Below are 13,007 nucleotides of genomic sequence, written 5' to 3' on the forward strand. Positions count from 1 at the left end.
GCGGCGGCTTCTCCGGCCCGGTGACGTCGCCACGCTCTTTGGATCTTCGTGGCGGCCATTTCAGCACCCCCTTGGCCCTTGGAGCTTTGGCCAGCTCGATTTAAGACCTTTGCCACGGTCGACTGATTCTTTATCACTGACAAAATGGCACTTTTGGGGGGATTCTCGTCGAGCTTGAAGTCTGAGGCGACTTGCGCCAATTTTTTGCCGCTGATCGTGGCCAAGGGGACGGAGGAGTCCTTGAGAAGCTTTTCTGCGTGTTCCAAAAAAGCCACAATGCTCCCCCAGGACAAATGATGATGCTGTTTGAGTGCCAGAAAACCTGGAGCTCTCGGGTCTACCGTGCCATGGCAAACAACAACGTCCCAGTCCAAGTGTGGATCCTGTGAGGACTGACACGGAGGCGCTTGTGGGGGCTGAGGGAAGAGAAGAGCCACAGATGAGGCCACTGATCATAAATAAACAGTCAAAACACACCATTGTATTGCTATTTTTGTCTTTAATGTGGGGATTTCTGCATTTGAAATACATTCATACTGATTCCACCCATCATCACCACAGATCCCAGCCCAGCTTTACCATCAAACCCACCACGACACAAAGACCTCTGAGGTCATGGAAGGTTCTGAGCATTTTCACAGAAATAAATTAAATGCACAGAGCAATTCTTGATTTAGCAAATATACAAATTCAGCTTTAAAATCTGAAACTAACTGCAGTGGTATTCTTACACTGAGACTGCCTCCACCTTTCCTGCATATAAATGCAAAGGGGGAAAACTTGGAATAGAAATACTCACACCTTTTAAAAGAACTCCTTATTTACTGGCAAATTTAGCCAGCAACTCATTGGCTTTGATTTTTAATCTAAATTCACTATTTTTAAACTGTTTTTAGGGAATTACTGTTATTTACATTAACATGTCATTGATAGAAATCCTTCCCTGTGTGGGTGGTGAGGTGCTGGAATGGATTTCCCAGAGAAGCTGCGGCTGCCCCATCCCTGGAAGTGTCCAAGGCCAGTTGGATGAACTTGGAGCAAGTTGGGATAGCAAAAGGTGTCCCTGCCCATGGCAGGGGGTGGCACTGGATGGGATTTAAGGTCCCTTTTAACCCAAACCATTGTAGGATTCCACAATCTCCATTTCTCAGGTTTGCTTTCCCTCTGATTTTCAAATCTCTTTCCTTTTCACATCTCAATGGCACAAAAGTCAAAAAGTCTGGGAAGCTCAAGCAAAACTCCAGAATATTGTGTTTGTTCCAAAACACAATAATTAGCCATAAAAAGGAAGAAATGACCCTTTTCCATGAGGATCAAGAACAATCACCAGGAACTGAGCAGTCAAGGTCAAACTCCCCTACAGTGTTCTGTAAATATGGAGAGAAACACTACATTTGCTTACCTGCAGTGAGGGGGATTTAGATGAAACATTAAAAAACTCTTTTATAACAGTAAAGATAGTTAGTTAAGCACTGGAACAGATGGTCTAGGGAGGCTGTGGAGTTGCTATCACCCAAAGTTTTCAGAACAGGTTAGAAAAACATCTGTCTGCAATATTACAGGTACAGGTAATTCTGCCTGGAGATCTGGATAACCTCATCACATCCTTTCTAAACTTTATTTTTTAAGATTGTGAAATCTTGGTTCTCTAAGCTGGGGAAAAAAAAGTCAGACAAATTTAGGTAGTCTTGAGAAAGTAGAAATAGGTAATATGTGAAGTATTTCTTATTTTAGTTCCTATTTTCTGGATTTGGTTCAAACCCTTCTGTACCAATTCAGTGATTTACAGTCACTTCCTAAACCAGCTGTGGTGAAGACAGTACTAAAAACATGAATAAAAACCTTATTATCCTCAGTGTCTGAGTGATCAATTTAATCAAATACCTGTGTCTGAGAGGGAATCTGCCCCTCAGATTCCAACTGCTGAGCTGGACATGTCCACACTGGCTTTGATTTCCTTGCTGAAACCACGGAGCTGCTGGATGGAAGCGGTGCAATGTTACCTTTGCTAGAGGAAGATGTGCCATAAATTGCTTCCTTGGAGTTTGGGAAGGTGCTGGTGTCTGTATTCTCAGGGTCCAGCCTACTGCTAATCTCTCCTGTACAAAGGAAAACATTGATGGCAGGTCTCATTCATTAATTATCAGTAACTCATTTAACCACGTGGCAAAAGAGAGGCTGGATCAGCTGCTGGAAGCCCTGATTTACAGGAACTCTGCCTTTACACGACACCAACGACCAGAGCTCCAGACTCAAGGTGCTCACAAAAGTTGAAACTTGGAACCCACACGAGGCTTCCAGAAATGAACAGGAACCAAAATCCTCCCAGGAATTCAGAACTCTGATTCCTGTTCAGCTGCAAGACACAGGATGCTCATGTACATCTTTGTGCACTTGGGAATTTGAGGGAGTGTTTAATGGGCAGCTCCTTCCTCAGGAGATAAAACAAGGGCCTGGGAGGGAAGCTGGAGATGCAAATGATGGTTGTTGGATGTTTGTTGGATGTTTGTACTCACCTACAGCTGATTTCCTGTGCTGCCTGGGAAATTCCTGGGAAGGTGCTGCCTTGGATACAACAGGAGGGGTCTGCAGAGTTATCTTTGCTGCTGGAAGGATAAGCCTTTGGCCAGTAAGGCTCAGAGCACCTACAAGAAGATGACATTCCTGAACAATTCATATGTATTCCAGCTATGAAAGAAAATCAATTAGTACCAATGAAGAAAGAATTAAACAAAGGCACAGCCAAGTTCTACATCAAAACTACAAAAGCAGCAGTTTTCTTTAACTGAAAGATTCATACCTTTCAATATTCAATATTTTACCTTCAAGGAAGGTGAGCTTTGCCTATAAAAATTGAAAAATACATGAGATACTGTAACAGTGCTGATTCTGAAAGGGAATTCTATGCTTGTATATATATATATAATTATATGCTTGGGCAATGCAAGTTAAAATGCAGAATGGCTGAGAATGAACTCTTGTAAACACAAGGGAACCATGAATAGGCACTGATGGCTAAAACAGTGCAACTGCAGGTCTAGTTAAGACTGAATGATTAATAACCAGATGTTAATCACGATCACTTGACTTATTTAGTCACTCAAGAACCTCCAGCACACACAGTCCTTCTCTCCAGCAGCAACTGAACCCTCTGAATGAGCAGAACTGACTCAGCTGATGCTCAACACAACACACACCGTGTCCTACAGCAGCTCCTCTGTGGAGTGAGGAGCCTTTGAGATCAGAATTCTTACAAGTTTTGAGGTGCCAGAAAATTCATTTGCCACCTACCTGCTGCAAACATCAACTCTGCTTTATGTAGCTCATACCTGGTGGCCACAGCACCCACGGAGGGGCTTGTGTGACCCACCTTTTGGGGTGTCCTCTTGCAGCAGGGGTGAGGGAGAACCCAGGGGTGGAAAGGCAGGGAAACCCCAAAGGGTGGCAACTGTGTGGCCTTTCCCTGTCTTCTGACTGCACATCTGGGAGGGAAAACAGAACTCCTTTTAACAAAGGGAAATCTGGTATTTACAGAGCTACACTCCTCTACTCCCACAGTAATAAATAATAAATACAATTTCTGCCATGAGTGGTTTCATTAAGATTTAACAACTTTTACTACTTATGAACGTGCCACAGTGTCATCTACTGTCATTACTTCAGAAATTTATAATATAGTTAATTAAACTCAACTGATGTCCTGTGACTTTTGCTATGCAAAAATCAGTGTACTGGATACTAAAAAAATTACAAGAAGTTTGCTTAATTTTAATGAATATAGTGTAAACATGGTGTTTCTTGACAAAACAGCCTTTAAATATATAAAATGCACACTTGGGCAAGGTACCAGAAGGAAAAGGAAAAAGGAACATTGGATAGAAATGTTTGAACTCTACTGATGCCACGTGCTGGAAAATTGTTTATTTGCTTTTTAAAAAAATTATTTCATTATGAATAATTAACTACCTGAAATAATAATAATAATAAATAGATCAAATCAGAAAGATGAGAAATATTAATAGATCTGCAAAATGAGAGTAATGGTATTTAGCTCTACCAGGCTTTCTGCCTTAAAATATTAGCTTTTAATGACTGATTATTAAGTTTTTAGTACAATCCAGGCCACGATTGGGATCTTTGAGCACTATTGTGTCATAATTACTGAATAACATCAACCATCAACTTTCTAGAAAGGGAGAAGAAATTCTAAAGAGCTGCTTCTAATCCTGGCAGGGAAATGAGACAGATCAAAATTAACTATTCTAATTTTTCCTCCCAATTTGTATAATAACACTGCCCACAAGAGACAGCCAGGAGAGGGAAAATATGTACTTTTTATCATAATAGAGAATCTTCCAGGCACTCATTTCAGTTCTGGCCATTACAGACCATTATGCTTTAAGGGATCAAGATGGACAAATCTTCATGTCCTTGTGTTCCAAGAAAACAGCAATAAACACACAACAAAAATTAACTTTACACCAGCTGGCAAATAAGTGGTTTGATACTGAGAAAAAGAAATTATAAACCACACTTTCCTACTCACACTCAGCCCAGCAGTTTGTTGAGGACACCACAAAAACATATCAAAGGAAAGAAATTTAATTAAAGTGACTCCTTAAAGCAGCCCTGGTTTTACTACTGGTTTTATCCTAATTTAAGTCCCGGGAGTTTTGTTATGATAAACAGCACATATATATATATTTTAATTGTGTTTCTAGAGATGTAATAAGCTACAAAAGAAAAGCAATTCAGCTGAAGTGTGTGAGTTCAAAAGCAGCCTGGAGGGTTGGGGGTTTTTTTTTAACTGGAGACAGATTTAATTCTCCTTTAATTTCTCTGAAGTCCACGGTAGGTGTCATATTAAAACAAGCATTGATGCAACTAAAATGTAATTTAATCACTCATTTACACTGCCCAGTGCCATGATCCACCTGCTCATGTATTACAGGCAACATGGAGCTGACCCAGAACAGCTCCCCACCAAAATCCCACCCAATTTCCACCCCTTTTCCATGCTCTTCCAGCACCCTGATTGCTCCATTAGCTGCCCTCTGGAAGGATTCACTGAGGTATCAAAGCAAAAGGTGACAAACTGCTTTAATTCTGGCACTTACTTTCACTAAACTGAAGCCCATGAAATTACAACAGTAAGACCTTAAAAAATAATATTAAGGTTTTCCTTTTGGCATCACTGCTCCATCCTGGGCACTGTTAAAGCTCAGTTTTATAGGGCTGGAAGGGAGCACTTCATTTGCAGGGCAGACTAAGGCTGACTTGCCTTAAAATATGCTTGGAGTGTGCTGAAAAACTATTTTTTCATTTCAAGTGCTTCTGAGTGTAATTAACCTGGGACACGAGAAAAACAATTCTATTACCCTTTCTAAAGTGTTTTTCTCCTGTGGATAAACCTCTCCCACTTTATTTTTTCTTTTTTTGCTTCATTTTAAATAGGGCACTTGTTGGAACACCACGGGGATTTTCTGATTAGTTCTCTATTTGTTTTCTTTTTACCCAGCAATATTTAACTAGAACAATGTCCTTTTTTTTTTTTTTTGAGGGGGGGTGTGTGTTTAAATATCTTTATAAATGTATTTTTCACCCAGAATAGAAACTAGTATTAAATACACAAAAAATACAAGTATTGTGTGTCAAAACTACAGTTTATCAACCAGGACAAATTAGATAGATGAGATTTGATAAGTAAATAGCAGAAAATCACAGGGCTTGATAGTGATGGTAAAAAAGGTTTACAACAGAGTAATTTATCCTTCCATTTATCTCCTCCAGACTGCCATCTACCCCCATATTTTTTGTCAAGAAGTTCCTGTCAAGGTTTGATGGACACAGTGCTTCCCACTATAAAGGGAAGGAGGAAGCTCAGCAAAACAAAATGAACAAAACTAAGGGCAATTTTTAATATGCTTGAGAAACTATCAGGGAAGAGTTTGTGGAAGGCAAGTTTAATTGGAAAAAACCTGCAAATTGCATCAGGTCTTATGTTATTCTTGCCCACTTTAAGCTCTTAAAGTTACCAGAGATGGGTCTGAACTGTCAATTTTCCACGTGCTTGGAAAAAATCAAGCTTGTCTCACTTCATGACCTACCAGTAGCTCTCCCAGAAAGCCACCTCCAGCAAAATTCCACCCTAACAGGTGTGAAGGAGAATAGCTGGAGAACTTTGGAGAATCCCACATCTGCTTTTTGCAAAGGCAACAGAAGCAGCACAGAAGGAAGAGAGAAAGATAATTGCTGGCTTGAACTCCTCTACATTTTCCTCGTGGCAAAGGGCCAGATCCACGAGGGGGGGGGGAGGCAGGAACAACTTATTGAGATTCAGGGATGGGTCCATCCCTGTCCAGAGACAGCTGGAAAGCAGCAGCCCATGGAATCCCAAGCAGGCTCTGGGTTTGTCAGGGAATGCTGATCCCAAACAGCACCAGCTTCAGCAGCTCTGGCTGCACCCCTGCCTTGCAAAATGACAGTCAATCTCCAATTCCAGCTGACAAGAACTGGAGAAAAACTTCAAACAAATGGTGACCTTTGCAAAGATTAATTTGTTTACCAACAAAACGTTCTCTCCGTTTGTCAGCCGAGATGGGGGTGACCTTCACGTCCCCGTTTGCAGGCTGAGAGGATGCTGACTGGAGTCATCTGTTAACTCCCTCTCTCCAATTATTCCCTTTTTATTTTTAGTGACAAGAGGATTTTTATTAAATCACTGGGCTGCTTATTATGATTACACACCGTAACACACACCCAACCAGCTTATTTTGATTTACTGTAGTGGAACATTCATTTGTTTAAGTCTCATTCTGCTCCCCCTGCCAAACTCTGCCTTGGCTGTAATTATGGCCATATGTGGAGGTTTAAAACACAACCAGGTCTGGAGCACCAAAAGACCTCATTTTCTTCTACAACTTCTTTTGAAACGAAAGGAATTGCCCTTGCTTTATGATCTTGGAAATAAACACACTTCCAGGGAGAAGCAAGGATGCAAATAGTGAATAAAGAATGAATAATTGAGGATATGATTAGTATGGTTGTGCTCAAACAAGTCAGCTTAAAATCCCCCCCCCTCCAGAATCACTGCCATCACCATTACAGTCACACTAAGTAAGATGCAACTCATAAAGGCTAGAAATCATCACCATATTAAATTCTACCTCATGAATAAATGAAAAGATTCCTCAGTTTACAGTATAATATACATTTATAGGAAAACAAGGACCAAAAAAGTGCCAGCATAATTCTACAAGAGAACAGCAGTCCCCTGAAAATGAAAGGTGGAGCTGTGAATCTTCCCCACATTGCAGCAGGATGTCAGAATTATTTTTGCTGCAATTCAGATTACTGCTCCTTTTGCTGGGTACTCCATGGGAAGTATACATATTTAATAATTACCCACTCATCATTTTTCATTTGTTACCCACACACAGGCTGCAAAATAAAGTGATGCCCAGTCTGTGTTTCAAACAGAATTACAGCCCTCCTTTTAAAATAACTCCAGAACTTTACAGAGAATGAGGCTTTGCAATCAGACCCAAAAAGGCACAAAAGGGCAACAGTTAATTGTTCTTAGTTTCTATGATAAAACTCAGCATCAGCAACTTTATAATACCAAAAGAGCAAGAAAAGAAGACGTTTTCTGTGAAACAATGAGCTCGTTACTAATAATTTTTTCAAACTACTCCAAGGGCAGGATAATAAAAAGTCCAGGTAGGTTTGTGCTCGACCTCCCTCAGCACCTCAAAGCCGTGCTTTTAATCTCACCGTGGTTTTAACTGCTCGGGTGTCCTTCAAAGCTCCCGGAAAACACCTGAACGCAGCTAAGCAAGCAATTAGATTTTTTTAATTTCCTTCCACGAGAGTCGTTTTGCCTGTGATTTATTTTTTTTTTTGGGGGGGGGGAGCTGCTCCTTGACCTCACGGACACACCTGGGCACGCGCGTGTACGAGCAGCGCCCTCTGACGGCAAACAGCGGGCAGGGACCACCTGCCTTAATTATTGCAGCCACTTTAATCTGCATTTCATCAAAAATTAACAAAGCCAGACCCGCAGACACACACGGATTCACGTTAGTTGCTGTTTGTCATCATATATATCAAGTATGAGATATATATATATAGATATATCTCATAAGCAGTCACTGCTGTAAGTGCTGGTGGGGATCGTGCTCAACAAAAAAATTCCCATCTCAGCAGAGGATTTTGCAAATCCTAACTGCAACGTTTTACCCCCAGGACACTCCAAAACACCACACTGTGTCACAGGATGACAACAGAATAAATAAGATCGTAATATTAACCTAATCATTTTAATAGAATAAATTGGAGATGAAATACCTACTTGATTTTCAGCCCAACTGCAAATATGTATCCGAGAGCCTGACTCATTTCCACTAAATGCCTGTAATTTAAGTCACCAATAAGAAGTTTTCTGTGCTCAGTGTTTGAGGGAGAGTGGTAAAACACATGGCTCTCTGCAGTAGGATAATATTCCTCTCTGTGAGTGTTTTAGAGTGGTTCTAAAAAGCTATTAGCCATGATGTTTTTTTCTAATTAACTCTGTATCACAGGGGTAGACAAATCACCTCTTAGTCTGGGCAACAGCTTTCAAAAAAATCATTTTTTACAAGTGGCAGCTCACAACTGTGCCATTCACAGATCCTCTTGATGTTGTTTAAAAGCAAACACCCCAGAATATCTCTGAGAGCACTGGGCTTGCTGCATAATATTCTCTTCCATAAATTAAATCATAGAAGAGCATCCCCATGTGAGACCATTGGGCATGTGGACCACAGTGCTCTGCTAAATTTGGGAACATAATTGATTTTTGGAGGGATGCCTGTGCCTATTAACTTAGTTTTCTAAAAGCATACTTTGCTAAAAACGTCCTCTTCACGTTCAACTGGTTATTTAAGTGGAGCAGCAGTTACAGAACAGAAATTTGGAAGAATCAAAACTTAACCTTGCACAGCTTGAACATTCCCAGGGCAGAGAGAAGAGGAGAGAGGGGTTGATTTGATGGGCAGGACTCAGGATACTCCCAGGAGAGGGTTGTGGAAGTGTTTGATATCCCTTGTTTCCCTCAGGGAAACAGCTTGGCCAGATCTAAAAGACAGGCTGTGCTCCAGAAGAACTTGTAGCTGACACTTGGGATCTACAAGACATGGAAATACCTCCCCATGGAAAGGAGGGAGCTGAATTTGTCCCCCACATTCCAAAGTGCTCCCAGCAGGAAGTGCAACTCAACATTCCCTCCCAAAGCACATCAGAAAAATAAGATGTAAATGACACCTAAGTTTGTGTAGGATTCTGATTCTCCTTCAGTAGTAGAAGCCCTATTTTTTTAATTCTGACACTGATTTCTGGTCAGGGCCAGCACTCATGTGGCAGGATTGCTTTTGCAAAAAAAAAAAAAACCCAAAAAATCAGCTAAAAAGAGCATCAAAACAAAGTGAAAGCATTTGTCACTTATTCCCAACAATCCTGTTATTATGGGAAAACAGAATGTGTTCTTGCCATTTTATAAAAGTTTAAGAAATGGCAAGAGCATGAACAACTGAAAGGCCATTTTTATCACTAAAATTCCTTTTACTTCTGCTCTCACCTTTGGGTCATACCCAAAACTCCACAAGCTCCAGTTTGCTCATCTCCTCCCCCTGATTTTCCTGAGATTACTGACCAGGCACATTCCCATGTATAACTTACACTTCTGCTGCATTGGGATCTTGGGACCCAAACCTGTTACACTACAGGTTTGTTTTTTCCCCAGTATTATCACTTAAAGTGTTTTGGGATTATATATCAATGCCAAAAATTAGGAATTTATGTGGTATTTTCACTTAAAATCTTTCTTTTCTTTAGGTTTAATACACATTAATTATAACAGTGCAAAGCAATGCATATAACCAGCCCATACATTGATATAAGTTACTCACAGGAGCAGATTTTTTCTTAGTTATAAGTGGCAGCCTGGTCTCATCATTCTGATGTTTTAAACCAGCTTTATTTTCCGTGTTCTCTGGGTCAAGTATGATTTTAATATCCATTTCCACCTGCTGCTGAAATATAGAATAGGCATAATGTTAAAATAAGTGCTCATAAGCAGAAGTTGTCTAACATGTCTAATAAATTTGCAAAATAATGAAAAAAATTCATGTTATTTGACTCCACACAGAACTGGGCAAACAAAGTGCCCAATGGAAAACTCTGCAAGGATTACAACTACTACCCACAGACACACTTTTGCCAAACTTTGTCCAACTAATTCCAGTCCAAGCTCTGAAATTTCCACACCTGTGGAAATTTATTAAAGCCAAAAGCCATGCCCAGTGTTTTTATGGCAGTAGAAGTTTCTTAAGTTGGAAATGTTTGGGTTCATATTCTACTGCATGAACATAAAAATAAACCTGTGAGAATTCCACTTTTTACAAATAAAACGTGCCACAAAAAGTTCAAGAATCATTAGATGTGCATTTGAACGATTAAACAATTGTATTACTTTGTGAAAGCACTTAAAATGGTTTAATTTATTTATCTGCACAATATCTTCTTTTGGTAGTAATTACAAGCAGATGTATCAATGAGATGCTCATTCAGATTTGGGGTTGTAAGAACAAAAGTTATTATCCAAGCCAATTACTCTTTTACCCACATGGCTGCACAGAGACAGAAAGTTCAATTTTCACCTCATCAGAGCTTTTGTGGTATTTATTTTATTACTGTAACACACCGTTCTGCAGAGAGGAAACTGCTGGTGCCATTAAAAAAAGGACTGGGGGGGGAATTGAGCACCTTCTCAATTAAAACAGGAGATGATTCACAATGCAAAGTGCCCTCTCTGACAGGGAGATGATCAGGGCAGGAGTGGAAGACACCTCTTTGTGGTTCCCAGGCTTCATTAGGAGAAAAAACCCAATTCCACCACATAGTAGGGGAAAAAAAAAGATAAGAGGGACAGTGCTTCCCAAATCCCCCTGAGCTGGGTTTGCAGACTCATCCTGCTGCTGCTAAGACTCAGAAATAACAATATTAAACAATAATTCTAAGCCTATTCTGACACCTGTGGACAAGTTACTGCCCCTGTGACAAGTTTTGGTGTGAGAACAGCACCTGTGCTTATTTGGCTGCAACCTGGTTTTATCCCAACTCCTGCAAACGTCACTTATGCTCCATGTTACTCATTTAAGGGAGAATAATTAGGGTGTTATTTCAGACCTGAGAACCTTGAGACACACGTGGTGCTGCTTTGCTGCATGTCTGGACAGTCACAGGCTCAACAGGGACTCGAGGCAAAACCAGCTGCTTCTGAGAAGCCCCAGAAGGAAGGGCCCTGGTTTAAAGAGAAAAACAGGGAGGTTTTTAAAATTACATTGATTTTACCTATACTGCTTTCATCTGATTGGATCCAAACCACTCTATTTTATTTACATCTGCATTTAGCAAAAATAAAGCCACAGCAATTAGCAGAATGCTGCTGTAGCTTCTCAGAACTACATTTACTTTTGGATTGTTTTTTTACCTTAAAATGAAACCAAAAGAGCACGTGACCAAACTAACTTCATCCAGGCCAATGCTCCCACTTGCTTTACAAAATTCTGTTACATTTTTTGTGTCTTGTTGCAATAAAGCAGCTGCTTCACTTACCATTTAGGGGGCTCTTTTGAATTTACTTCTTTATTACCAGCAGAACAAACAGGTAACAGTTGTCCACTCATAGCATTTAAATAATTTTCAGCACATTTCTGTTAAGAGGGGAAAAAATAATGTTTAGGCTACTACAAAGGTATGAGGGATATTAAATTTAACTCAGTTAATTCAGCAAACCAGGTCTCCACTTGTCTGAAAAGTTGATAAACTTTGTGCCTCTGTTGGACTGAAAATCTGATTTTGGCTGATGGGCACAAGATCAATTCATTCTGATGACCCAAAAAAATTAAACCAACGTTCTGAACTGTAATATCTGAGGAATCCCATCATTTGCTGATTGGAAAGGGATCCTGCAGGATGACAAATAAGTGGCTCCAAGTGAGCTACTGACAGAGACCTCAAAAACTGAATAATCTTCTGGGTCTGCTCTATTTTACTTACTCTCAGCCCAAGTTCAGTTCTTTCAGGTGCTGTTCTGAGGTCACTGATATCCACAGCTTCTGTTGTTCCTTTCAGGTTGATATTTTCCATTTTAAGTTTGTGAAGGTCTTCATGTACCTAAAAAGCAAGTCAGAACAAAAATTATACCTGTAACCAAGCCTCAGGGGATTAGAGAGAAGGATTTAATCCAAATTAAATGCTTCTTAAATATAGGAAAAAAAAATACATGTGTTCTCCTATACTTTTGTACTATTATAAATAAGAGAATATCAAGCCAATTAGTCATTGACTATAGAAAAGCTGGGAAAAAAACAATTTGAAAACAAACCTCACAAAGCAATGAGAATAAACTTCAGGACTGATGTTCTCCGTTTTCTTACACGTCTTGCAGCACAGGTGGCTTCACTGGGCAGGGACCTCAAAACCCTTAATAAAGGACTTAAACTCGGGGCAGCCTGTGAGGAAACCACATCAGCCCACGTCAAAAACGCGTGTTTACCTTAACTAAACAATTCCGAGGTCTCGCTAGGCTAAACCCCACAGTATTTATGCAGCATTTCTACAGCCCAAGCCCTGACCCGACACCCACCGGGCGTCTCCCCCTCAGGGAGGGCCAGACGCCCCCAGCCCCTCAGCAACATCAGAGCGCGTCGCGCCTGAGCCGAGGGGTGACCCGGGGTCTCGAGGCGTGACGGGGAGCCCCGCGGCTGCTCTGCCGTGGCCGGAGGGGTCGGTCCGGGGGCAGGAGCGGCCGTTCCCGGCGCTCCCGAACCCACCTTCCCCGCTCCCAGCCCCGCTCCCGGCGCGGCCATGGCGGCACCGCCTCACCCGGCAACGGGACGCGCTGCCCGGGCCGCACCATCCGCCTCGCCGCGGAGGGGGGGAGAGCGCACCGAGCAGGGGCCGAACCC

The 13,007-nt window shown here is 41.2% G+C and overlaps 1 protein-coding gene across 9 annotated transcripts in view; it reads right to left on the reverse strand.

The window, feature by feature from the left end:
• IQCH (IQ motif containing H) overlaps positions 1–12,968 on the reverse strand; it is a 53,255-nt gene extending 40,287 nt beyond the window's left edge. For 4 of the 9 annotated variants that reach the window (XM_027644573.1, XM_027644577.1, XM_027644571.1 and 1 more), the window contains exons 1-9: positions 12,873–12,955; positions 12,097–12,213; positions 11,653–11,750; positions 11,224–11,338; positions 9,945–10,067; positions 3,371–3,482; positions 2,517–2,645; positions 1,885–2,099; positions 1–416 (exon numbers count right to left, since the gene is read on the reverse strand). The exon at positions 1–416 is cut by the window's left edge and continues 136 nt beyond it. In XM_027644573.1, the coding sequence (XP_027500374.1) occupies positions 1–416; positions 1,885–2,099; positions 2,517–2,645; positions 3,371–3,482; positions 9,945–10,067; positions 11,224–11,338; positions 11,653–11,750; positions 12,097–12,213; positions 12,873–12,908 (1,361 nt within the window). In that variant the 5' untranslated portion in view covers positions 12,909–12,955. The other 5 variants (XM_027644574.1, XM_027644575.1, XM_027644572.1 and 2 more) reach the window with 5 other exon arrangements.
• Between the last annotated feature and the right edge of the window lie 39 nt (positions 12,969–13,007).

Source organism: Corapipo altera, unplaced genomic scaffold (genome assembly GCF_003945725.1).
Source record: "Corapipo altera isolate COAL_440 unplaced genomic scaffold, ASM394572v1 50, whole genome shotgun sequence".
NCBI lineage: Eukaryota > Metazoa > Chordata > Aves > Passeriformes > Pipridae > Corapipo > Corapipo altera.